Raw genomic sequence first — 27425 nt, 5'->3', positions numbered from 1 at the left:
GCCATCAAGGGAGAGTCGAACTACACAGCAGACTTTATAATTTGTACTGAATGTGATGTTCGTTCTATGAAATAGTCCTGTTGGCAGCCTGGGGCAAGTGCCCTCCTTGTCTTGCTCTTCCTCATCCCCTGCTGCATGTCACCAAGGGGGGCCCTGACTGCCTGTGATGTCACAAAGGGGGGCTTTGACTGCCCCACGATGTCACAAAGGGGGGATGTGCCCCCCTGCCACACTATAAAAGGGGGACGCGGTCCCCACTGGAGCCGTCAGCGGATGCTGGGCACCGCAGTCTGGCATTGTCTGGGCAGACTGCAGCCTCGGCCTCTGACACCCCAGCAGTCTTGCGGGTCCCGTCACTGGGGACCCAGGAGGACACTGGGGAGCCGCATCGCGGTTCTGTGCTGGTGACTGGGAGCACCGCAGCCACACCGGAGTCGGTGCCATGGGGCGCTCTGACGCCGTGTCTCCCCTGGGCCCTCTCCTCCTGATCGTGATGGGGCTCAGCGTATTCTCATCTGTGCTGCAGAGCAAGCGGCTTCAGGTAGGTGACTGTTGCACCACACTGTGCTGCAGCGTGGGGTGGCGAGGGATGGCGTGGGGTGGCGTGGGGTGCCGTAGGGGGCTGTGGTGTGGGACTGGGAGGTGCTCCCGTCTCACCCAGCTCCTTGGGACCTTGCAGAAGTGGTGGAAGAAGAAGAGTAAGGAGAAGCGTCAGACAAGCAAGACAGGAGCCCGGCCAGAGAAGCAGAGCGGTGAGTGGCCCCAGCACTGAGCACCCTGCAAACGGCCGACACCCCACAGCAGCCCTGAGCCGGGGCTGTGCCGGGGGCGGCGGCCGCTCAATCTGTCTCCTCCCGCTGCAGCTTCTGGGGCAGTGGATGGAGAAGTGGAGAAATCCCATTTGAAGCAGGAGAAGCGGTGAGTGTGGGGGAGACCCCAGATGCTGCCCCAGACCCTCACCCCGTGCCCTGCCCATGCCTGCGCTGGGCAGCCCTGACCGCCAGCCAAGGGGGGTGCTGCCCGTGGGTCCCGCTGGGCTCTGGGGTGCAGCGGGGTCTCTTTCTCCTCCTCTGCAGGGCGAGTGCGGAGGCCTTGAAGAGGAAGCATCGCTCCCCACGGGCCCCGCTGGCCACCATGGACTCTGTGACTCACAGAGGCTCCTCTTCCTTCAGCTCCCTCTACTCCTTCCCGGAGCCCCGGCCTGGTGCAATGGAGGAGCTGGCAGCACTCGACCGCTCAGGACCCCGCCATCCCCCAAGGGCTGTCAACGGGAGGGTGCAGGAGCCAGGGCCAGCCCTGTGCCAGGAGCCCCCACTGGAACTGCCTACAAGGACCAAGCAAGAGCCGGTCCCCAGGGAAAGCAGGGACAGGGTGCAGAGCCCTGTGCACACACAGCCTTCACCCTGCAGCCCCCCAGCCATGGCCTCGGACCAAGGGGAGCTGATCATGGAGCTCCTCCGCTGTTTTGAATCCACCCAGGAGATGGCCAGGCAGTGCTGTGAGATGCTGAAGGTGCTGCAGGCCCGTTGGCAAGGGGCAGCGGGGGCCTGTGATCGGAACCTCCCCGGGGAGCCCTTCCATCCCCTGGGCAGGATGGAGGCGCAGCAGCAGCTGGGGGCCACAGTGAAGCCCCAGCACCTGGGAGCAAAGCAGCCGTGGGTGGATGCAAACACAGATAAGGCTGAGGATGGGGACATGGACAAGGAGAAGGACACGGGAGCAGACACAAGTGTGAAGGAGAAGGAAAGGAGCAGCCCTGTGGAGCTTGGCAGGGGGAGCCTGGTGGAAGTGAAGAGAAACAGCAAGATGGGGCCGGGTGAGAACAACTCCATGGGGCCAAGCACCAGCAGCCCCCCAAGCTCAGGCAGGAGCACCCCCATGGATGCAGAAGGGAGGAGGGACAGGGCGCAGAGCCCCGTGAATGTGCTTCCGCCGCCCAGCAGCCCCCCAGCCAAGGCCACGGACGACAAGTTGCTCTACTTGGAGCTCTTGGACACTGTCAAGATCTTGGAGGAGGAGAGGCAGCAGCGCGGCGAGGTCATGGACAGGGAGTGTGACCAGGCGTCCCCAGGGCTGTGCCCGCTAGGACGGTGCCTGTGTCAGTGCTGCACCCGGCTCTGGCACCGCCTGAAGGACTGCTGGAGACGCTGCTGCCGGACGCGCCGCGTCTGCTTCAGCAATTTCCCCCAATGGGTGGGACGGGTGGGGCCGGGAACCCCCTAGAATGCCCCTCTTCTGAACCAATAAAAAAGTCAATATTTTCTCTATCCCTGTGACTGTCAGCAGATCAGTTTTGTCCCTTGACAGGAGCAGAGAATCAGTTTTGTGTAAGGACAACAGTATGTGCTACAGTAATCCCAACTCTCCCGTGGAGATCATAGAATCATAGAATCTTCATGGTTGGAAATGACATTTGAGATCATCGAGTCCAAGCATTGTGCACCAGGACAGCTATGACGTAGTTGCCGTCACGGAAACTTGGTGGGCTGACTCGCACTCCCTGCGGGGCACAGCGCTCATTCCCTGTGCACCTTGAATATCCAATGTCATATCCATGACCCTCATGGGCAAGTGGTCAGAGGAACGTTGTGGGCCAACTTGGCCAAGGGAGCCCCAAAACTGCGTGTGAACTTCTTCTTTGAAAAAGTCACAAAGCACGATCACCTAGCCAGGATCCTGCTAGCGGAGATGCCAGTCAGCAGCATAAGAGTCTGCGGAGCTACAGTTTCAGAGACCCAGGCTGGAGAATGAGACGCACCCTCACCAACCTCCTCCCAGCCTCCTGGCGTGTTCTGCAGGTACGGGAACCCAGAGTGACATCTCACCGCGGTATCACAAAGCTAAGCAAAGTGATCCTCCAGGCCTTCTGCATAGCAGCGCTCAGCAGGAGGAATTCCTGACCACTTCAGTGTTATGGCCAGAGGGTCATTTTCATAAGCGAGCCACTGCGGTGTTCCACTCTAGCCTGGTTGAGGTTGTTGTCCTTGTCCAGTTGTGATCCCCGTTATTGCAGTCTTCACTGTCAGGCTGATGTCAGGTTGCCCTCATAAAAAGCTAAAACACCCAAAATACTGGTGCTGGGATGTCAGCTGTGAGCAAAAAGAGTTTTTCAGGCAGGAAAACCTCAGTTTTGTGAAACCGCTTTAGGCTTCTTCTAGTTAGACGTGTTCACGTTTAGTAACTGGTAACTTGCTTATCCTTTCCGATGTTTCTGAACCCCACCCTTTTGCAGGGAAATCTGCGTATGAGGAGAAGAGTCTGTACACCCTGTTTGCTTGCGGAGCTGTAGCCTGCATCAGCCTGCACTCGTGGTTCTGCTCCCTTTTGGCAACACACAAACGTCTACAGCAGATGTAAATTAACTGGTGGCCATGTCAGAGCCCTTTGGTGTCACGCAGGATGTGCCACCAAAGGTGTGCGACAGCCTTGACCCACGTCAATGAGCATCAGGTCTTTGCACGCCTGAGGGAAGCACACGGCCTGATGGTTGCTGACAGCGCTCTTTAGGTTCTGTTGCGCTGCAGAGCTTCCAAGGAACAGGCGGGATCTGCAAAGCTTTCTAGAAATTGTCTTTGGATCTACTCTCGTACCGGGGATAATTTCCAATATGTCAAATAAGATCATGGCATGAGCTGAGGGTACGACATCTTCTAACGGTAATAGAAGTTGTCTATCTCTTAGGGTGGGGTGCAATGCACAAGGGCCCCCCCATCTCCACGGGAGAGTTGGGATTACTGTAGCATCTACTGTTGTCATTACCCAAAACTGATTCTCTGCTCCTGTCAAGGGACAAAATAGATCTGCTGCCAGTCCCTTCTGTTGGTAGTATTGGGAAACTTGTTTATTGAATTCTAGTTTCTGCGCTCACCAGTTCTGTTGAGTAGCACTAACAACTTTTGTTCTTTTTGGAAGGAATTAACACTTCAGTGGAACAACGACCGTGAGCTGCTGGACGATGAGCTGCTACAGCTCACCTTGTCATGCCACAGGCTGTTCTTTCTGGAAGTGTGGGCCTTTCTAAGTGTCACCCCCGTGGAGGGGCTGCTCCAAAACCGGGCAGAAAGGAAATGCAGTTTGGCTACTCTAAAGGTAAGACTTTGTGCTTCAAAACTCCCATTCCCTTCCTCTCTCCAATAGCCAGAGAAAGGTGAGGTCCCCAGGGCCAGAGAAAGGGCGCTTACGGAAATGCTAACATAACTACCTTCCCTAGGTTACGTTTTAGCATTGTAACGAGCCTGAGAACCACTCGCAGAAACGGGGCTTTCCGACCTCCTCAGCCAGGTACAGAATGCTGCAGAGGCTGAACAACAAGCCCCAGCAGTTCCACGAGTCCTTCCTAGGCTGGGCTTCCCTCTGTCTCCTCTAGTTCAAGCTGGGGATTCTGAGTCACCTGCCAGCCCCGGCGCTTACGTCTACGCTTAAGTCGAGGCCGGGGGGTTGAATCCCACTAAACTGCAAAAAGATGGAAGCACATCTCACTCTTTAGGGATGCTGTGTTGAACTGGGCCAGACCACGACTGTGGCTGGTGTACACCATGCTGTCATGCTGCTTTGCATGCCAGATGCTGAATTCAGTGGATCCTCCCCGATGTGTGCAGCTCCCAGGGGTGCCTCGCTTCTGGGGGTAAAAGGAACCTGGCTCTCCCCAGAGATTCTTCAGCAGGAGATGGTGTTTTCCGTCAGTTTGGAGTGAAAACAGTCACACCTCAAGATTTTACTCCAAGCCAAGGCATTTGGCTTCTCTGGGTTCCTCATTAGTCACAGAGGCTTCTTGTTGTCATGAAATTTAACGGGCTGAGCGTGCTCCGTGTATCTGAGAGACACGACCCTCATTCATTCGTACAGGTCGGGATTTACACAGCCCGACAAGAGCCTAGTGAAGAGGCCCACAGAATCACAGAATGGTAGGGTTGGAAGGGACCTCTGGAGACCCTCCAGTCCAACCCCCTGCCAGAGCAGGGTCACCCGGAGCAGGTTGCACGGGAACGCGTCCAGGTGGGTTTGGAATGTCTCCAGAGACGGAGACTCCACCACCTCTCTGGGCAGCCTGTGCCAGGGCTCTGCCACCCTCACAGGAAAGAAGTTCCTCCTCATGTTTAGGTGGAACTTCCTATGCTCAAGTTTGTGCCCGTTACCTCTTGTCCTGTTGCTGGGCACCACTGAAAAGAGCCTGGCCCCATCCTCCTGACACCCCCCCTTTCAGTATTTCTAAGCGTTGATAAGATCCCCCCTCAGTCGTCTTTTTTCCAGACCAAAGAGACCCAAGTCCCTTAGCCTTTCTTCATCAGAGAGGTGTTCCAGTCCCCTCATCACCCTGATAGCCCTTTGCTGTCCCCTCTCCAGCAGTTCCCTGTCCTTCTGGAACTGGGGAGCCCAGAACTGGACCCAGTGCTCCAGCTGTGGCCTCCCCAGGGCCGAGCAGAGGGGGAGGATGACCTCCCTCCACCTGCTGGCCACACTCTTCTTGTTGCCCCCCAAGATGCCATTGGCCTCCTTGGCCACAAGGGCACATTGCTGGCTCATGGTCATCCTGTTGCCCACCAGGACTCCCAGGTCTCTTTCCACAGAGTTGCTCTCCAGCAGGTCAGCCCCCAACCTGGACTGGTGCAGGGGGTTATTCCTCCCCAGCTGCCGCACCCTACGCTTGCCCTTATTGAATTTCATAAGGTTCCTCTCTGCCCAACTCTCCAACCTGTCCGGGTCTCTCTGTATGGCGGCACAGCCTTCTGGTGTGTCAGCCACCCGCCCCCCCAGCTTTGTGTCATCAGCAAACTTGCTGAGGGTGCACTCTATCCCTTCGTCCAGGTCATTGATGAATATATTGAAGAGGACTGGACCCAGTACTGACCCCTGGGGAACACCACTCGTCACTGACCTCCAACTAGACTCTTTGCCCCTAATCACGACCCTCTGAGCTCTGTCTTTTAACTAGTTATCTGTCCACCTTATCTATGTCCATTTATCTAACCCACACCTCCTAAGCTTCCCTATGAGGATACTGTGGGAGACCGTGTCGAACGCCTTGCTCAGCTCTTGCACACTATTTGCAGGAGGTTCAAATACCTGATTGACTCAGAGATTAATTATTTTGCTGTCGTCTACCCAATGGCATAAGCCAGAGGAAGGGAGAAGAACACCCAGTGCCATCTGCACGCAATGAATGCATCCTTTGGAGGACTCTAGGAAGGGATTTGACTCTCGACAGCAGTGCCTCTGAACGAGAGAGACCTTTACAGCAAGATAGAGGCAAGGGACAAGGTTGCGCTCCACGCGTTAAAATGTTGGACTTGGGAACGGGCCTCCTACATCTCCAGCATCATTTCTTCTTGCCCTTGCTTTGTTTTTCCTCGCCAGAACCAAAGGAAGCAGCGAGCCCTTTTCCACCCTTACGGGCATCTCTAGGAAAAATAAGGCCCCCTCTTTCTTCAGCACCTCTCATTGTAGAGCTTCAAACACCTTACCAATGAAGCCCAGCGCGCTGTTTCCAATTTACAAAGAGAGAAACCGAGACGTGGGGTGATGTCCTGATTTAACTTCAGCCACCAACAAAGAAACAGGCGGCCGCTCGCTCGCTTCCCCTCTGCCACGGGAGAGGGGTAGAATGGGAAGAAAAAGGCAAAACTTGTGGGTTGAGATCAAGGCAGTTTAACAGAACAGCGAAGGAAAGCAGAAAACCACAACAATAACGCTGTTAGAGGAATGTACAAAACACCATGAATGTACCGCTGCTCACCGACCGGACCCGGGAAGTACCTCTGTCCCGTGCCAGCTCCTTGGGAAAACTGACCCTATTCCTGCCAGAACCGGGTGTTTTCCACCCTTTGTTCTATACCTTCAACGTCATGCCCAGATCTTACACTTTCCAATGAATTACCACCGCTTTTCCCTGTCTTTGATATATACACACATCTATAGACATACAGCTATCATAGAACGGTCGAGGTTGGAAGGGACCTTTCAGATCATCAAGTGCAACCATCAACCCAACACTGACAAAAACCACCGCTAACCCACGTCCCTCAGCACCACGTCTGCCCGGCTTGTAAATCCCTCCCGGGACGGTGACTCCACCACTGCCCTGGGCAGCCTCTTCCAATGACAACCCTGTTGGTGAAAACATTTTTCCTAATATCCATTCTAAAACTCCCCTGGTGCAACTTGAGGCCGTTTCCTCTTGTCCTGTCACCTGTTCCTTGAGAGAAGAGACCGACCCTTAGTCTCTGGGCCATCCCTCGACAATGTCCGTTGAGGTTGAGTTCATTTAACCCATGGCTTTGGGCTCCCTCTGTCAGAGCCGTCTCTCAGGGCAGGGGAGATGGTGTGTGGTGCTGGACTCCTGCATGCTGTATCCAGAGCTCGCCGCTGGTGTAGCTGGTGCGGACCCTGCCCAGGTTCCGCAGGTTGAAGATGTCAATCTTCAGGAAGTTGCTGGGCGCCAGTTGCTGAGGTCAGGTGTGATCCCATCACCGCTGCACTTTACTCACGTTCATCAAAGTCCATCTGCCATTGTTTTGGGTGATTCTTACTCGAGTCCCATTGGTATGGCATCTAGCAATTCTAATAATGATGACACAGAGTGGCAGGGCTATATAGCAATTAACATCACACAAATGGATTCATTGGCTTGTCTCACCCACAGTCAGATCACCATGACCATGTGAGCCGCCTTCTGGATGCGGGGAAGGCTGTGGACGTTATCTCTCTGGACTTTGGTAAGGCCTTTGACACCGTCCCCCAGAGCGTTCTCCTGGAGAAGCTGGCGAATCGCGGCATAGACAAGTGCACTCTTTGCTGGGTTAAAAACTGGCTGGATGGTCGTGCCCAGAGAGTTGTGATGAATGGGGTGAAATCTTCTTGGCGGCTGGTCACCAGTGGTGTCCCTCAGGGCTCAGTTTTGGGGCCAGTTTTGTTTAAAACCTTTATCAATGATCTCGATGAGGGGACTGAGTGCACCCTCAGTGAGTTTGCAGATGACACCAAGCTAGGAGGGAGTGTTGATCTGCTTGAGGGAAGGAAGGCTCTACAGAGGGCCCTGGACAGGCTGGAGGGATGGGCCAAGGCCAATTGGATGAGGTTTAATAAGGCCAAGGGCCGGGTCCTGCATTTTGGTCACAACAACCCCAAGCAACGCCAGGGGCTTGGGGAAGAGTGGCTGGAAAGCTGCCCCGGAGAAAAGGACCTGGGGGTGCTGGTGGCCGGCCAGCTTAACATGAGCCAGTCCTCCCCCAGATGAGCTGGGATCACTGGAAACCGGCTCAGCTCTCTCCAACCCCCCCAAAGCAGCACAGCCCTCCCCAAAATGAGCTGGGACCGCTGGCGTCCAGCTCAACCCTGCCCAGCCCCCCCAGACCAGCGCAACCCCCAGAGCCAGCCCAGCCCTCGGGACCCTTGCAGAGGCCGCCAGGCTGGGGCCCAGGGGGCGGGTCGGGGGTGTCGCGTGAAAAGGGGCAAAGCGGTTTTGGCAGAAAAGGAACCCCCTTGTGTTCTAACACTCCTCACCGAGGTGGGAGGCCAGGTGCGGCTGGGTTTAAATCCTGAGGGATGCCCAATTCAGCACTATCAGCCCAATGGCGTTTAATAGGTATTAAAGTGTTACGATTTGGATACACTACTAGTGGACTGCACCTTCCGTCTAGTCGTGCTCATGAACTAGCACGGCCACTCTCGAGTCTTTGGTCGCGTTCGGTGAGAAACCAAAAGGACGAGCTACTTAAAAAGTGCAGTTTATTTAAACAACAGACAGATAGGTTCTTAGGGCAGCCGGTGATAAATACACTGTCTGCAAAGCACGTGCAAATGAAAGTATTGTTACATCTACAAAACGCGGGACAACGTTCTAACGATACAGCCTGGCTATACATGTAGAAAAGAGAGTCTCTAGAGAAATTTCTGAGTTTCCCGAGGGAGCCCTCGGTATAATCTAAGTCTTACCCAAAGGTGTCCCTATGGGGGGGAAGAGAGGCTCAGCCCGTCGCCTGCTCCCAGAAGCCAGTGATGGAATTCTTTGCGATGGTGTCTTCCCTGGGTATCCCCCCTCTCTCGGGCTGTTTTTCTACTATTTGTTATCTTCGAGGTGGAGTTTGAGTGACTTTAGTCGTACATACTTTTACCATGAGTGGTGTAAATTTTTCTCGCTTCACAATTAAAGGTCTAGTTTACGAGAAGCTCAGGGCGCAGGCTCAAGAAGGAGCGGTCGCACCTTGGAGGCGGGTAGCCTTCGGGGTGGAGGTGTGTTTTGGTATTATAATGACATTCTAATGAGCAAAGTTCGCACAAAGGACAGCGTTTCATCAAAATTTGGCAAAATGTTGGCTCCGAGTATGGAGCGGGCAGCTAATTGGCAGCTTATCTGTTTCCTGGTATCATCCCATTCCCGTATCCGCTATACATCATAAGGTAAAGCCGCGGAATAACTGCATCCCGTCCCGTACCTCATGTAGCTTATCAGGGAACCACAGGTGTTGTATCCTTCATGCCAGCTGCGGCTGTTTTCTCCCTCAGAAGCCTCTTGATTTTCTACTTTTCCTTCCTGTGTGAACAATGCTGTACTTTTGTGTTTTTAGCCAATTTAGTATTTATTCCACACCCTGCAATCAAGCGAGTCAGGTGGTGAAAGCCTCTGTGGTATGGAGGGCGATGGCTGAAATATCAATATGGGGAGGCCTGGCAGATTGACGATACCACACTGCCACAAACCCACCAAGGTAAGGACCATGTGCTCACAGTGGTGGAAGCAAGCACTGGATGGCTGGAAACGTACCCTGTGCCCCGTGCCGCTGTGGGACCTTAAAACAATGGGATACACAGTTAGCAAAGGCCACCTGGCTAGTTAACACCAGGGGATCTAATAATTGAGCTGGTCCTGCCCAATCAGAACTTCCACGTACTGTAGAAGGGGATAAAGTCTCAAACTGAAGGAGGGTAGATTTAGATTGGCTCTCAGGAAGAAATTCTTGACTGTGAGGGTGGTGAGGCACTGGCACAGGTTGCTCGGGGAAGTTGTCAGTGCCCCATCCCTGGAGGTGTTCGAGGCCAGGCTGGGTGAGGCTTTGGGCGGTCTGGTCTAGTGGGAGGTGTCCCTGCCCAGGGCAGGGGGGTTGGAACTGGATGATCTTTAAGGTCCCTTCCAACCCGAACCATTCTGCAGTTCTGTGATGTCGTCTACCTTGACTTGAGCAAGGCTTTTGACACTGTCTGTCATAACATCGTCCTTAGGAGACTGAGGAAGTGTGGACTAGACGAGGGGACAGTGAGGTGGATGGAGAGCTGGCTGCGTGACAGGACTCAGAGGGTCGTCATTAATGGAGCAGGGTCGAGTTGGAGGCCTCTAACCAGTGGTGTCCCGCAGGGGTCAATACTTGGACCAGTATTGTTTAAAGTATTCATCAACAGCCTGGACAAGGGGAGAGAGTGTATGCTCAGCAAGGTCGCTGCTGATACCAAACTGGGGCGGGTGGCTGAGACCCCAGAGGGCCGTGCTGCCATCCAGCGTGAGCCAGACAGGCTGGGGAGCTGGGCAGAGAAGAACCTAATGAGGTTCAACAAGGACAAGGGCAGGGTCCTGCAGCTGGGGAGGAAGAGTGTCAGGCAGCAGTATGGGTTAGGGGTGGACCTGCTGGAAAGCAGCTCTGAAGAAAAGGATCTGGGGGTCTTGGTAGACAGTAAATTATCCATGAGCAAGCCATGTGCCCTTGTCGCCAAGAAGGCCAGCGGAATTCTGGGCTGCACAGGGAAGAGCGTGGCCAGCAGGTCAAGGCAGGTCATTCTCCCCCTCTGCTCTGCACTGGTGAGGCCACAACTGGAGTACTGTGTCCAGCTCTGGGCTCCCCGGATCAAGAGAGACGGGGAGGTTCTGGAGAGAGTCGAGCGTAGGGCAGCAAAGATGATTGAGGGATTAGAGCATCTCCCTTATGAGGAAAGGCTGAGAGAGCTGGGACTCTTTAGCCCGGAGAAGAGAAGGCTGAGGGGGGACCTTCTTAATGTTTACAAGTATCTGAAGGGTGGGCTGAAGGAGGATGGAGCCAGGCTCTTTTCAGTGGTTGCCAGTAAGAGGACGAGGGGTAACGGGCACAAGCTGGAACATAGGAAGTTCCGATCAAACATGAGGAAAAACTTCTTCACGGTGAGGGTGAGAGCGCACTGGAAGAGGCTGCCCAGGGAGGTTGTGGAGTCTCCTTCTCTGGAGACTTTCAAGACGTGCCTGGCTGCAGTCTTGAGTAATGTGCTGTGGGCAATGCTGCTTTAGCAGGGGAGTTGGATAGATGATCTCTAGAGGTCCCTTCCAACTCTGAAATTCTGTGAGTCCATGAAAAGTTCAGCCTGGGGAAGAGAAAGCTCCACGGAGACCTTGGAGCCCCTTCCAGTCCCTCAAGGGGCTCCAGGAAAGCTGGGGAGGGACTCTGGATGAGGGAGGGGAGCCATGGGACGAGGGGGAAGGGGTTTCCACTGCAAGAGGGGAGACTGAGCTGAGATCTCGGGCAGAAATTCTTGGCTGTGAGGGCGGTGAGCCCCTGGCCCAGGTTGCCCAGAGAAGCTGTGGCTGCCCCATCCCTGGAGGGGTTCAAGGCCAGGTTGGCCGGGGCTTGGAGCAAGCTGGGCTGGTGGGAGGTGTCCCTGCCCAGGGCAGGGGGTGGCACTGGGTGGGCTTTAAGGTCCCTTCCCACCCAAACCATGCCCGGAAGGGGTGGGGCCCTTCTCCTTCTCCTTTTCTCCTTCTCCTTCTCCCTCCCTTCTTGTTATGATTTGAGAAACCCACCACAATTTCTTGTCCTTTAGACAAGTACTCTCTCACCTGATGACCCCTCCCCACCCGGGAAGGGGAATGGGGGAAAAACAAGAAAACAGGAGGGTTGAAAGAGAAATAGATTTACTAGGATGAAACTAAAGAATTTACACTAATAATGCTAAAGAAGCAGTGTCAATCCCGATAATGATATAAAATACCCAAGGACTACACCCAGCCCCTTCCATCAGCAGGAAGCCGTGCACTCCCAGCAGGGGACAGCCAATGGGGGACACCGTGAGCGCTGTGGCTTTGCGAGGAAGGGAAGGGCTCAGGGTTCCGGCACCGCAGCAAGGAGTTCTCTGCACCGCCGCCATCAAGGGAGAGTTGAACTACACAGCAAACTTTATAATTTGTACTGAATGTGATGTTCGTTCTATGAAATAGTCCTGTTGTCAGCCTGGGGCAAGTGCCCTCCTTGTCTTGCTCTTCCTCATCCCCTGCTGCATGTCACCAAGGGGGGCCCTGACTGCCCTGTGATGTCACAAAGGGGGGCTCTGACTGCCCCATGATGTCACAAAGGGGGGACGTGCCCCCCTGCCACACTATAAAAGGGGGACGCGGTCCCCACTGGAGCCGTCAGCGGATGCTGGGCACCGCAGTCTGGCATTGTCTGGGCAGACTGCAGCCTCGGCCTCTGACACCCCAGCAGTCTTGCGGGTCCCGTCACTGGGGACCCAGGAGGACACTGGGGAGCCGCATCGCGGTTCTGTGCTGGTGACTCGGAGCACCGCAGCCACACCGGAGTCGGTGCCATGGGGCGCTCCGACGCCGTGTCTCCCCTGGGCCCTCTCATCCTGATCGTGATGGGACTCAGCGTGTTCTCATCTGTGCTGCAGAGCAAGCGGCTTCAGGTAGGTGACTGTTGCACCACACTGTGCTGCGGCGTGGGGTGGCGAGGGATGTCATGGGGTGGTGTGGGGTGCCGTGGGGGGCTGTGGTGTGGGACTGGGAGGTGCTCCCGTCTCACCCAGCTCCTGGGGACCTTGCAGAAGTGGTGGAAGAAGAATAAGAAGAAGCGTCAGACAAGCAAGACAGGAGCCCGGCCAGAGAAGCAGAGCGGTGAGTGGCCCCAGCACCGAGCACCCTGCAAACGGCCGACACCCCATGGCAGCCCTGAGCCGGGGCTGTGCCGGGGGCTGCCGGCCGCTCACTCTGTCTCCTCCCTCTGCAGCTTCTCGGGCAGTGGATGGAGAAGTGGAGAAATCCCATTCGAAGCAGGAGAAGCGGTGAGTGTGGGGGAGACCCCAGATGCTGCCCCAGACCCTCACCCCGTGCCCTGCCCCTGCCTGCGCTGGGCAGCCCTGACCGCCAGCCAAGGGGGGTGCTGCCCGCGGGTCCCGCTGGGCTCCGGGGTGCAGCGGGGTCTCTTTCTCCTCCTCTGCAGGGCGAGTGCGGAGGCCTTGAGCCGGAAGCCCCTCTCCCCACGGGTCCCGCTGGCCACCATGGACTCCATGACAGATGGAGGCTCCTCTTCCTTCAGCTCCCTCTACTCCTTCCCAGAGCCCTGGCCTGGTGCGATGGCGGAGCTGGCAGCACTCGACCGCTCAGGACCCCGCCATCCCCCAAGGGCTGTCAAGGGGAGGGTGGAGGAGCCAGGGCCAGCCCTCTGCCAGGAGCCCCCACAGGAACTGCCAACAAGGACCAAGCAAGAGCCGGTCCCCAGGGAAAGCAGGGACAGGGCGCAGAGCCCTGTGCACACACAGCCTTCACCCTGCAGCCCCCAAGCCATGGCCACGGACCAAGGGGAGCTGGTCATGGAGCTCCTCCACTGTTTCGAGTGCACCCAGGAGATGGCCAGGCAGTGCTGTGAGATGCTGAAGGTGCTGCAGGCCCGTTGGCAAGGGGCAGCGGGAGCCTGTGACCAGAACCTCCCCGGGGAGCCCTTCCATCCCCTGGGCAGGATGGAGGCGCAGCAGCAGCTGGGGGCCACAGTGAAGCCCCAGCACCTGGGAGCGGAGTGGCCATGGGTGGATGCAGACACGGATGAGGCTGAGGATGGGGACATGGACAAGGAGGAGGACACAGGACCAGACAGAAGTGTGAAGGAGAAGGAAAGGAGCAGCCCTGTGGAGCTTGGCAGGGGGAGCCTGGCAGAAGTGAAGAGAAACAGCAAGACGGGGCCGGGCGAGAACAACTCCATGGGGCCAAGCACCAGCAGCCCCCCAGGCTCAGGCAGGAGCACCCCCATGGATGCGGAAGGGAGGAGGGACAGGGCGCAGAGCCCCGTGAATGTTCTTCCGCCGCCCAGCAGCCCCCCAGCCAAGGCCACGGACGACAAGTTGCTCTACTTGGAGCTCTTGGACACTGTCAAGACCTTGGAGGAGGAGAGGCAGCAGCGCGACGAGGTCGTGGACAGGGAGTGTGACCAGGCGTCCCCAGGGCTGTGCCCACGAGGATGGTGCCTGTGTCAGTGCTGCACCCGGCTCTGGCACCGCCTGAAGGACTGCTGGAGACGCTGCTGCCGGCCGCGCCGCGTCTGCTTCAGCAATTTCCCCTAATGGGTGGGAAGTGTGGGGCCGGGAACCCCCTAGAGTGCCCCTCTTCTGAACCAATAAAAAAGTCAGTATTTTCTCTATCCCTGGTGCTGTGGTTCATCCACCCTTCCCGCAGCTGGGGGTGTTACCCCCTCAGTGCCCAACCCCAGTGCGACAGGCTGGCACCCACAAAACTCGGGGGGAGGTGGTGGCTGATACACCCCGACGGGTGTGTTGGCGCCTGACCCCTGTCCCAGTTGAAGTGGCTGCAGGTCCCCCTGGACAGAGGGAGATGGCCAGGAGAAGGACCCAGAGGGAGACAGCCGGGACAGGGACCCCGGCGCAGCTGGGGATGCTGAGGATCGGGCCCTGCTCCTGGCTTAAGGATGCGGAGGAGAAGTGATCCCCCCGTCAGGTGCTGCCCGTGGGTCCTGCTGGGGTCCAGGGTGCAGAGGGGTCTCTTCTCTCTCCTCCTCTGCAGGACGAGTGCGGAGGCATTGAGCAGGGACAGGGTGCAGAGCCCTGTGCACACACAGCCTTCACCCTGCAGCCCCCCAGCCATGGCCACGGACCAAGGGGAGCTGATCATGGGGCTCCTCCACCCTTTTGAGTCCACCCAGGAGATGGCCAGGCAGTGCTGTGAGATGCTGAAGGTGCTGCAGGCCCGTTGGCAAGGGGCAGCGGGAGCCTGTGACCAGAAATTCCCCGGGGAGCCCTTCCATCCCCTGGGCAGGATGGAGGCGCAGGAGCAGCTGGGGACCACAGTGAAGCCCCAGCACCTGGGAGCGGAGCGGCCGTGAGTGGATGCAAACACAGATAAGGCTGAGGATGGGGACATGGACAAGGAGAAGGACACGGGAGCAGACACAAGTGTGAAGGAGAAGGAAAGGAGCAGCCCTGTGGAGCTCGGCAGGGGGAGCCTGGCAGAAGTGTAGAGAAACAGCAACGTGGGGCCGGGCGAGAACAACTCCATGGGGCCAAGCACCAGCAGCCCCCCAGGCTCAGGCAGGAGCACCCCCATGGATGCAGAAGGGAGGAGGGACAGGGCGCAGAGCCCCATGAATGTTCTTCCGCCGCCCAGCAGCCCCCTAGCCAAGGCCACGGACGAGAGGGAGCTCTTCTTGGAGCTCTTGGACACTGTCAAGACCTTGGAGGAGGAGAGGCAGCAGCGTGGCAAGCCTGTGAATAGGGAGTGTGACCAGGCGTCCCCAGGGCTGTGCCCGCTAGGACGGTGCCTGTGTCAGTGCTGCACCCGGCTCTGGCACCGCCTGAAGGACTGGTGGAGACGCTGCTGCCAGACGCGCCGTGTCTGCTTCAGCAATTTCCCCTAATGGGTGGGAAGTGTGGGGCCGGGAACCCCCTGGGGTGCCCCTCTTCTGAAACAATAAAAAAGTCAGTATTTTCTCTATCCCTGTGACTGTCAGCAGATCAGTTTTGTCCCTTGACAGGAGCAGAGAATCAGTTTTGGGTAACGACAACAGTAGATGCTACAGTAATGCCCACTCTCCCGTGGAGATGGGGGGGCCCTTGTGCATTACACCCCACCCAGAGAGATAGACAACTTCTATTACCGTTAGAACATGTCGTACCCTCAGCTCATGCCATGATCTTATTTGACATATTGGAAATTATCCCCGGTACGAGAGTAGATCCAAAGACAATTTCTAGAAAGCTTTGCAGATCCCGCCTGTTCCTTGGAAGCTCTGCAGCGCAACAGAACCTAAAGAGCGCTGTCAGCAACCATCAGGCCGTGTGCTTCCCTCAGGCGTGCAAAGACCTGATGCTCATTGACGTGGGTCAAGGCTGTCGCACACCTTTGGTGGCACATCCTGCGTGACACCACAGGGCTGTGACATGGGCACCAGTTAATTTACATCCGCTCTAGACGTTTGTGTATTGCCAAAAGGGAGCAGAACCACGAGTGCAGGCTGACGCAGGCTACAGCTCTGCAAGCAAACAGGCCGCACGGACTCCTCTCCTCATAAGCACATTTCCCTGCAAAAGGGTGAGGTTCAGAAACATCGGAAAGGATAAGAAAGTTCCCAGTTACTAAACGCCTAAAAAAACCCCAACAAAACAACCAAAACCAGCCCAATGAGTGAAAAAGAATCACGGTACAAGCACAGGCCACATCCTTTAACTTTTTGGCCTTCGGTCTAGCTAAACAGTGAAATGGTCTCCGCTGCTGAAGTTCAAGTGCCCAGTCTGGGCAGGGCTGGGAGTGCTCAGCCTGGAGAAGAGGCGGCTCAGGGGGATCTCCTCCACGCACATCAATACCTGCAGGGAGGGTGCCAAGAGGACGGAGGCTGGAGCTGGTCATCACCACCGTGAGCAGTGGCAGCAGCTCGGGGCGCTGCTGAGTTCATGGGAGGTTTTGGGATGGTGTGAGACCCGTGAAGGGGTAATCCCAAGTCCTCCTGTCCCTTTGCTGAACATCTCCTTCTCTCCCTTCGGGGCGCGCAGGCCTCAGACTTGTGCTCCCACACTTTTCTGTGGGCCCAGAAGGCAAATGTGTGGAGCCTCTGAAAGCATTTTGCCTGGAAGGGATCGACTCAAAGGTGTGTCTTCTCAGGGATGCCCGCACCTCCCCTTCTATCCCTTGCTGACCCTCCACCCCCTTCCCTTTCTGTCCGCAAGCCTTCCCTCTTGTGTCTGCTCTTCCCCAGGCTGCTCCTGCCTGCTCCTGTGTCCGCGTCCCTGTCCTTGTTCACGTCTGCATCTGCGTCCATGTCCCTGTCTGCCCCCAGCCCCAGTTGCTCCCTCCCAAGGCACTGGGGTGTCACGCTTTCGGCTGGGGTGGGGATGACTTCCTTGCGAGCAGGTGGTGTAGCGCTGTGTTTTGGATTTGGGATGAAAACAGTGTTGGTAGCGCACTGGTGGTTTTAGCTGTTGCTGAGCTCTCAAGGCCTTTTCTGCTCCTCACGCTGCCCGACCGACAGTGGCCTGGGGGGCACAGGGAGTTGGGAGGGGACAGAGCCAGGACAGCTGACCCCGACTGAGCAAAGGGACATTCCGTGCCATTTGACGTCACGCTCAGTATATAAAGCCGGGGAAAGAAGAAGGAAGGGCTGATGTTCAGAGTGATGGCGTTTGTCTTCCCAAGTCCCCCTCACGCTGCCGGAGCCCGGCTTTCCTGGAGACGGCTGAACCCCCGCCTGCAATGGGAAGCAGCCAACGGGTTCCTTGTTTGGCTTTGCTTGTGCGCGCGGCTTTTGCTTTGCGTATTAAACTGCCTTTCTCTCACGCCACGACTTTCCTCCCTTTCCCACTTCCCATTCTGTGTGTCCAGAGAAGGGCAAGGGAGCTGCTGAGGGCTCTGGAGCACAGGCCACGGCGCCGGGCCCTCAGCCGCCCCACAGCCGGGCGCAGCCCCGCCCCAGGCCCCGGCCCCGGCCCCGGCCCCGGCCCCGGCCCCGACCCGGCCCGGCCCGGCCCACAGCGGCGGCCGATGGCGGCGCTCGGGGGTTCCCTCCCAGGAGGCGGCGGTGTTCCCCCCGCATATCCCTGCAACGTGATCAGGAACTAGTGCTGAAGGGCCGTCTGTGTCTTCTCGCGAATTCTCACTCGCCAAGGGACAGCTTCGGGGCAGGTACGTCCGCAAGGGAGCGGGGGTTGGTGGCGAAAAAAGGCAAAAAAGGGGCTATTCCGGAGCTGCCCGGGGCCGGGGAAAGGCCGGGAGGGCGCAGGCCGGCCGCGAGGGCCGGCAGCTGGCGGGGGGGCGCTGACGGGCCGGGCCGGGGCGAGCAGGAACGGCGCTCAATTTAAACGGGGTGTAACGGCCCCCACCGGTCGCTTCCCGAGGGACAGCTTCGGGGCAGGTACGTCCGCAAGGGAGCGGGGGTTGGTGGCGAAAAAAGGCAAAACAGGGGCTTTTCCGGAGCTGGGGAAAGGCCGGGAGAGCGCAGGCCGCCCAGCAGAGCCAGCAGCTCCCAGGGGGGCTGCTGACAAGATGGGGGACACAGCAGATTCCCCGCCCTCCCTCTGCCTAGCTGAAGAAGGTAACGAAGAGGACAGGGGGCTGTGGGAACATGTTCCTGCCCGGCGAAGCAGGCGTGTCTCCCCAGTAACTCCCTGGCCTTCCAGGTACCCTGAAAAACCAGGTACGAGGCTCTGCGAGGGGAACCTAATGCTGACGAGGAAGATAATGCAGTGTCCACAGAGGTGTTGCCAAGGTTAAGCCAAACCACACCTCGCATCAAAACGTCTTCAGTTAAGAAGAAAAGACGGGTCACTGTTGTAGGCGACTCCATCCTGAAGGGAGCGCAAGGCCCGATATGCAGACCAGACCCACTTCTCAGGGAAGTGTGCTCAGGGAAGGGGCCCGGGTTAAAGATACCAGAAGAAAACTTCTCTCCCTGGTAAGCCCCTCCGATTATTAACCGCTCCTCATTTTTCAGACAGGCAGAGATGATCTGTTACCGAGAATCCCAAGGGAGATCAAGAGAGACTTCTGGGCCTTGGGATGACTAGGAAAGGGCTCAGGAGCGCAAGTCGTGCTCTCCTCTGTCGTTGCAGGCACAGGGAAGGATGAGGAAAGCAACAGGAAGAGCCAGCAGATCAATACCTGGCTGCGAGCCTGGTGTCAGTGGCAGGACTTTGGGGTTTTTGATCACAGCATGGTTTGACAGGACAGCAGGCCTGTTGGAGACAGATGGGATACACCTGCCTCAAAAGGGGAAAAGGATCCTTGCACAGGAGTTGGCAGGGCTCATCAAAGGGGCTTTCAAGTAGATTTGAAGGGGGAAAGGGATGAATCCGGCAGCAGAGACGCAAGGGTCGTTGATGGGTTAGAAGCTACGGCTGCGCCTGGGAATGGTCAGGTAGGAGTGAAGCCTTCTTCCAGCAAAAAGGTGTCAGGATCAGCAGGCCAGCTGAAGTGCTTCCACACTCATGCCTGCAGCATGGGCAAGAAAGAGGAGGAGCTGGAAGCCATTGTGCAGCAGGACAGCTATGACATAGTCGCCGTCACGAAACGTGGTGGGCTGACTTGCACACCCTGTGGGAGCACAGCACTCGTTCCCTGTGCACCTTGAATATCAAATGTCATATCCACGACCCTCATGGGCAAGCGGTCAGGGGAATGTCATGGGCCAACTCGGCCAAGAGAGCCCCAAAACTGCGCGTGAACCTCTTCTTTGAAAGAGTCACGAAGCACGATCACCTAGCCAGGATCCTGCTAGCGGAGATGCCAGTCAGCAGCATAAGAGTCTGCGGAGCTACAGTTTCAGAGACCCAGGCTGGAGAATGAGACGCACCCTCACCAACCTCCTCCCAGCCTCCTGGCGTGTTCTGCACGTACGGGAACCCAGAGTGACATCTCACCGCGGTATCACAAAGCTAAGCAAAGTGATCCTCCAGGCCTTCTGCATAGCAGCGCTCAGCAGGAGGAATTCCTGACCACTTCAGTGTTATGGCCAGAGGGTCATTTTCATAAGCGAGCCACTGCGGTGTTCCACTCTAGCCTGGTTGAGGTCGTTGTCCTTGTCCAGTTGCGATGCCCGTTACGCCAGTCTTCACTGTCAGGCTGATGTCAGGTTGCCCTCATAAAAAGCTAGAACGCCCAAAATACTGGTGCTGGGATGTCAGCTGTGAGCAAAAAGAGCTTTTCAGGCAGGAAAACCTCAATTTTGTGAAAAAGCTTTAGGCTTGTTCTAGTAACTGACAACTTTCTTATCCTTTCCGATTTTTCTGAACCCCACCCTTTTGCAGGGCAATCTGCTCATGAGGAGAGGAGTCCGTGCACCCTGTTTGCTTGCAGAGCTGTAGCCTGCGTCAGCCTGCACTCATGGTTCTGCTCCCTTTTGGCAAAACACCAACGTCTAGAGCAGATGTAAATTAAGTAGTGCCCATGTCAGAGCCCTTTGGTGTCACGGAAGATGTGTGTTCCTGGACCCACACTTCCCAGCCATTAGGGGAAATTGCTGAAGCGGACGCGGCGTGGCTGGCAGCAGCGTCTCCAGCAGTCCTTCAGGCGGTGGCAGAGCCGAGTGCAGCAGTGACACAGGCACCGTCCTAGCGGGGACAGCCCTGGGGACGCCTGGTCACACTCCCTGTCCACGGGCTCACTGTGGTGCTGCCTCTCCTCCTCCAAGGTCTTGAAAGTGTCCAAAAGCTCCAAGTAGAGCTCCCTTTCGTCTGTGGCCTTGGCTGGGGGGCTGCTGGGGGGCAGCTGCATGTTCACGGGGCTCTGCGCCCTGTCCGTCCTCCCTTCCACATCCATGGGGGTGCTCCTGCCTGAGCCTGGGGGGCTGCTGGTGCTTGGCCCCATGGAGTTGTTCTCGCCCGGCCCCGTCTTGCTGTTTCTCTTCACTTCTGCCAGGCTCCTCCTGCCGAGCTCCACAGGGCTGCTCCTTTCCTTCTCCTTCACACTTGTGTCTGGTCCCGTGTCCTTCTCCTTGTCCATGTCCCCATCCTCAGCCCTGTCTGTGTTTGCAGCCACCCACGGCTGCTCCGCTCCCAGGTGCTGGGGCTTCACTGTGGCCCCCAGCTGCTCCTGCGCCTCCATCCTGCCCAGGGGATGGAAGGGCTCCCCGGGGAGGTTCCAATCACAGGCCCCCGCTGCCCCTTGCCAACGGGCCTGCAGCACCTTCAGCATCTCACAGCACTGCCTGGCCATCTCCTGGGTGGATTCGAAACAGTGGAGGAGCTCCATGACCAGCTCCCCTTGGTCCGTGGCCATGGCTGGGGGGCTGCAGGGTGAAGGCTGCGTGTGCACAGGGCTCTGCGCCCTGTCCCTGCTTTCCCTGGGGACCACTCTTGCTTAGTCCTTGTTGGCAGTTCCTGTGGGGACTCCTGGCAGAGGGCTGGCCCTGGCTCCTCCACCCTCCCGTTGACAGCCCTGGGGGTACAGCGGGGTCCTGAGCGGTCGAGCGCTGCCAGGTCCACCATCACACCAGGCCGGGGCTCTGGGAAGGAGTAGAGGGAGCTGAAGGAAGAGGAGCCTCTGTCTGTCAGAGAGTCCATGGTGGCCAGCGGGGCCCATGGGGAGAGGGGCTTCCTGCTTGAGTCCTCCACACTCGCCCTGCAGAGGAGGAGAAAGAGACCCCGCTGCACCCCGGAGCCCAGCGGGACCCGCGGGCAGCACCCCTCCTTGGCCGGTGGGCAGGGCTGCCCAGCGCAGGCAGGGGCAGGGCACGGGGTGAGGGTCTGGGGCAGCATCTGGGGTCTCCCCCACACTCACCGCTTCTCCTGCTTGGGCCGGGATTTCCTAACTCCTCTATCCACTGGCTGAGAAGCTGCAGAGGGAGGAGACAGAGTGAGCGGCCAGCAGCTGCTGGCACAGCCCCGGCTCAGGGCTGCCGTGGGGTGTCGGCCGTTTGCAGGGTGCTCGGTGCTGGGGCCACTCACCGCTCTGCTTCTCTGTCCGGGCTCTTGTCTTCCTTGTCCGACGCTTCTTCTTCTTCTTCTTAAACCACTTCTGCAAGGTCCCCAGGAGCTGGGTGAGACGGGAGCACCTCCCAGTCCCACACCACAGCCCCCCACGGCACCCCACACCACCCCACGCCACCTCATGCCGCAGCACAGTGTGGTGCAACAGTCACCTACCTGAAGCCGCTTGCTCTGCAGCACAGCTGAGAACACGCTGAGCCCCATCACAATCAGGAGGAGAGGGCCCAGGGGAGACACGGCGTCAGAGCGCCCCATGGCACCGACTCCGGTGTGGCTGCGGTGCTCCGAATCACCAGCACAGAACCGTGATGCGGCTCCCCAGTGTCCTCCTGGGTCCCCAGTGACGGGACCCGCAAGACTGCTGGGGTGTCAGAGGCGGAGGCTGCAGTCTGCCCAGACAATGCCAGACTGCGGTGCCCAGCATCCGCTGACGGCTCCAGTGGGGACCGCGTCCCTCTTTTGTAGTGTGGCAGGGGGGCACATCCCCCTTTGTGACATCGTGGGGCAGTCAGAGCCCCCCTTGGTGACACTCAGCAGGGGATGAGGCAGAGCAAGAGAAGGAGGGCACTTGCCCCAAGCTGCCAACAGGACTATTTCATAGCATGAACATCACGTTCAATATAAATTATAAAGTCTGCTGTGTAGTTCGACTCTCCCTTGATGGCGGTGGTCCAGAGAACTCCTTGCCGTAGTCTCAGAGCCCTGAGCCCTTCCCTTCCTCGTGAAGCTGCAGCGCTCGCAGTGTCCCCCATTGGCTGTCCCCTGCTGGGAGTGCACAGCTTCCTGCTGATGGAATGGGCTGGGTGTAGTCCTTGGGTATTTTATATTGATATCGGGATCGACACTGCTTCTTTAGCATTATTAATGTTAATTCTTTAGTTTTATCCTATTAAATCGATTTCTATTGCAACCCTCCTGTTTCCTTGTTTTTCCCCAATTCCCCTTCCCGGGTGGGGAGGGGTCATCGGGTGAGAGAGTAATTGTCTAAAGGATAAGAAATTGTGGTGGGTTTCTCAAACCATAACAAGAAGGGAGGGAGAAGGAGGAGAAAAGGAGAAGGAGAAGGGCCCCCCGTGGTCACGCAGGTAGAAGAACCACAGGGTGCCTCGTGGTGTGTACCTGAGGTGCTGGCCCGTACAGGTGGGGAGTAGGACGTATTCTCTTCAAGTTGCTGGACCTTTCGGGACAGTTTCTCCACAGCTGGGACAAGGCGGGAAGAGAGACTTTCTTCATATCGCCGGAGCCGGCCAGCCACCTCATCCACCGTTGGTCCCTCTTCGCCTTTCCATTCCGTTACTGCCAGTGAGTTGGCATATGACGACGGTGCGCTTCGTACAAACTTCCGCCACATGGGCCTTGTGCATTGCACCTCATCAGGGTCTGTGGGTAAGTCTGCATTGTCCGAGTCATAATAAATCATCTCCCGCACGGCTAATTCTCTCAGGTACTGGATACCTCTTTCCATGGTAGTCCTCTTGCTTGGTTGACATACAACATCTTCACTGAAGGGGTACCTCTCCCTCACGCCTGACAGGAGTCGTTGCCAGAGGCTGAGGGCTTGGGTCTTCTTTCCAATTGCCTTGTCAATGCCGCCTTCCCTAGACAGGGATCCCAGCTGCCTGGCTTCCCTACCCTCTAATTCCAGGCTACTGGCCCCGTTATCCCAACACCGAAGCAGCCAGGTGACAATGTGCTCGCCTGAAAGTGGGCTAAAATCTTCTCGCATATCCCACGGCTCACTCAAGGATAGGGATCGGGTAATTATCTCTGGTTCTGCCCCTTCCTCCTCTTCTCATGATGGCCCTGGTTCATCATCATCTCTTACTAAGCGAACTGATTTCTTCGTGTACTTCTTCTGTATGGGGGCAACTGATACTGGCACGGGTTGGTTCCCTGGTTCAGCGGCAGTGTCTGCCACAGGGCTTGCAGTAGCCACAGTGTCTGCCACAGGGCTTGCAGTAGCCGCAGTGTCTGTCACGGAATCACGGAATCTTCAGAGTTGGAAGGGACCTCTAGAGATCATCTAGTCCAACTCCCCTGCTAGAGCAGGATTGCCTAAAGCACATCCCTCAGGGCTGCATCCAGGCGGGTCTTGAAAATCGCCAGAGAAGGGGACTCCACAACCTCCCTGGGCAGCCTGTTCCAGTGCTCTCTCACCCTCACCGTAAAGAAGTTTTTCCGTGTATTTGAACGGAACTTCCTATGTTCTAGCTTGTGCCCATTGCCCCTTGTCCTGTCACTGGGAACCATTGAAAAGAGCCTGGCTCCGTCCTCCTTAAACCCACCCTTTAGGTACTTGTAAACATTAATCAGGTCCCCCCTCAACCTTCTCTTCTCCAGGCTAAAGAGTCCCAGCTCTTTCAGCCTTCCCTCATAAGGGAGATGCTCCAGTCCCATAATCATCTTGGTTGCGCTTCGCTGGACTCGCTCCGCTAGTTCCCTGTCCCTCTTGAACTGGGGAGCCCAAAACTGGACACAATACTCCAGTTGTGGCCTCCCCAGTGCAGAGTAGAGGGAGAGAATCTTCCCCAGGTCCTTCTCCTCAGAGCTGCTTCCCAGCATGTCCGCCCCTAACCTATACTGGTGCTGTCGGTCTGGTCTCCATCTCTTTCCCCTGAGGGTGCTGCATAACACTGAGCAGTGCCTGGTAGATAGTGGCCAGGGCCCAGCACAGTGCGGTGAGTTGTGCCTCTCTAGAAGAGCCCCAGTATTTCCCCTGCAGATATTCTACTCCTCTCTCAGGGTCCTGTAATTGTTCAGGGGTGAAGTCCAAGAGCATTGGAGGCGAGAAGTTCTCTAGGTACCTGCCCCTGTTCTCCCACACGCCATGCCACCCCTGCCTGTCCAGCCTCAGAGCCTCAGAGCTGGGGAGGGACTCTGGATGAGGGAGGGGAGCCATGGGACGAGGGGGAAGGGTTTTCCACTGCAAGAGGGGAGACTGAGCTGAGATCTCGGGCAGAAATTCTTGGCTGTGAGGGCGGTGAGCCCCTGGCCCAGGTTGCCCAGAGAAGCTGTGGCTGCCCCATCCCTGGAGGGGTTCAAGGCCAGGTTGGCCGGGGCTTGGAGCAAGCTGGGCTGGTGGGAGGTGTCCCGGCCCAGGGCAGGGGGGTGGAATGAGATGATCTTTAAGGTCCCTTCCCACCCAAACCATTCTGTGATTCTATATCTATATGTCACCACCGAGACAACTGCTCGGGGGGCCGTGACCCCTCAACCCTGCAGCTGGGGCAGCCTCGGCCGAGTCAGGTTCCCGCTCTCAGGCTCCTCTTCCCTGGCGCTGGTGGAGGACCCACCCTACAGGTCCATGAAGGGCCAAGGGGAGCTCATGATGAGCCACCCTCATGGGGCACCCGTGGCCACCACTGTTTCTCTGGGCAGTGAGTCCACGGGGCCATCAGGCAGCATTGCCCAGGACCAGCACACTCATGAGGAAGACCATGAGGAAGAAGACCCACATGAAGAAGCAGTCCATCACCTTGGCCACCTTCTTCCACTCGCCGGTCCGGCGCTGGGAGGCTTGGTGATACCGGAAGCAGCCGGCGACGTAGCCCACGTTCCTCAGCAGGCCATCGTGGTGGCACAGGCAGCAGTCCCGGGGACAGCCCCCTGCCTCGGCACCCACCTCCCCCTCCATGGGGCTCTCCCCCGGCCCCCCAGTGTCCTCCCTGCCCGCCTGCCTGCCTGGCACCCGCCAGGGGCTCTTGCAGCTCTCGCCCACCTCGTAGACACAGCAGAGCCGGGCCATGTGGTGGAGGATGAGCCACCTGGCCCAGGGGGGCACGGGCCGGGGCCCCGGGCCGCAGTGGTGGACGTTCATGATGAAGATGGTCAGCGCGGTGGAGGCCGTGATCATGGTCATGGTGGCGATGTAGTACTTCCCTGCGTGGGTAATGGGTGGTGACGCCGCGGCAGGGTGGGGAGAGACCCCTGCCCACCTCCCCGCATCGAAACCCCCCCTGGCATGGAATCCATCGGGTCCCCGGTGTGCAGCCGGTTGTGGAGGTCGATCTGGTTCCCGTTGTAGGTCCAGGAGCCGAAGGTGAGGCGGCACCGCTGCCCGTCGAAGGGCAAGTAGGAGACATCCACCTTGCAGGAGCTCTTGGTGATGGCGGGCGAGTCCCACGTGATGTGCCCGTCGGAGCGCAGCACCACGTTGGTCTCCACCGAGCCGCCAAAGCCGTCGTCGGCGCTGGGGGAGGGATCGCTGTGGGGCCAGGATGGCCCCGAGCCCCACGTGGGGCAAGGGTCTGCGGGGCCGGGGCCGAGCACTGGTCCCCAACCCCGTGTCCCCTCCCCACGTCACCCCCAGGAAGAGGGGGCTCACTGCCCCTGGTCACCCCCGTGGTGGCACATCCCAGCTGCCAGGTGGGTGGCACACCAGGCTGATGCCAGCACCTCCTGCCGCCGCCTTCTCACCCAGTCGAGGTGACCGTCTCCCCACATCCCCCACACCAGGACCCCCCTGCTCCCTGTTGGCAACACCCCCAGCCCCAGCCTCAGCCCCCCCAGCTCCGGGAGCAGCCGGGGGGTGGGGGAGGGCGAGCAGCACCCACTCGTTGTAGAGGATGATGATGGCCGGCCGCCAGACGTAGCTGCTGGGGATGCGGATGCTGTCGATGCCGCCGTAAGCGTCCTTGTCCCAGGCGAGGTGGGCGTCCAGCCAGGCCTGACGGACCCACAGGTAGGAGGTGAGGACCTGGTTCCTCTCCTCCTGCTGAGGGCAGAGGGTGGGGGACGGGGACGGGGACAGGGACAGACCTCGCTGCCCCCCTGTGGAATAAATACTACATTGGCTAAAAACACAAAAGTACAGCATTGTTCACACAGGAAGGAAAAGTAGAAAATCAAGAGGCTTCTGAGGGAGAAAACAGCTGCAGCTGGCATGAAGAATACAACACCTGTGGTTCCCTGATAAGCTACATGAGGTACGGGACGGGATGCAATTATTCCGCAGCTTTACCTTGGATGTATAGCGGATACGGGAATGGGATGATACCAGGAAACAGATAAGCTGCCAATTAGCTGCCCGCTCCATACTCGGAGCCAACATTTTGCCAAATTTTGATGAAATGCTGTCCTTTGTGTGAACTTTGCTCGTTAGAATGTCATTATAATACCAAAACACACCTCCACCCCGAAGGCTACCCGCCTCCAAGGTGCGACTGCTCCTTCTTGAGCCTGCGCCCTGAGCTTCTCGTAAACTAGACCTTTAATTGTGAAGCGAGAAAAATTTACACCACTCATGGTAAAAGTATGTACGACTAAAGTCACTCAAACTCCACCTCGAAGATAACAAATAGTAGAAAAACAGCCCGAGAGAGGGGGGATACCCAGGGAAGACACCATCGCAAAGAATTCCATCACTGGCTTCTGGGAGCAGGCGACGGGCTGAGCCTCTCTTCCCCCCCACAGGGACACCTTTGGGTAAGACCTAGATTATACCGAGGGCTCCCTCGGGAAACTCAGAAATTTCTCTAGAGACTCTCTTTTCTACATGTATAGCCAGGCTGTATTGTTAGAACGTTGTCCCGCGTTTTGTAGATGTAACAATACTTTCATTTGCACGTGCTTTGCAGACAGTGTATTTATCACCGGCTGCCCTAAGAACCTATCTATCTGTTGCTTAAATAAACTGCACTTTTTTTTTTAAGTAGCTCGTCCTTTTGGTTTCTCACCGAACGCGACCAAAGACTCGAGAGTGGCCGTGCTAGTTCATGAGCACGACTAGACGGAAGGTGCAGTCCACTAGTAGTGTATCCAAATCGTAACACTTTACT

General features: G+C 57.5%; 1 protein-coding gene across 1 annotated transcript in view; it reads right to left on the bottom strand.

The window, feature by feature from the left end:
* The window catches only part of LOC134511558 (neuronal acetylcholine receptor subunit alpha-10-like), a 28121-nt gene extending 21277 nt beyond the window's left edge, over window positions 1-6844 (bottom strand). The window contains exon 1 of the mRNA XM_063325707.1: window positions 6833-6844. Within this exon, the coding sequence (XP_063181777.1) occupies window positions 6833-6844 (12 nt within the window). The remainder of the gene's footprint in view (window positions 1-6832) is intronic.
* Between the last annotated feature and the right edge of the window lie 20581 nt (window positions 6845-27425).

The sequence above is a fragment of the Chroicocephalus ridibundus genome, chromosome 1, assembly GCF_963924245.1.
Source record: "Chroicocephalus ridibundus chromosome 1, bChrRid1.1, whole genome shotgun sequence".
NCBI lineage: Eukaryota > Metazoa > Chordata > Aves > Charadriiformes > Laridae > Chroicocephalus > Chroicocephalus ridibundus.
This window is presented reverse-complemented; position numbering and strand designations above follow the sequence as displayed.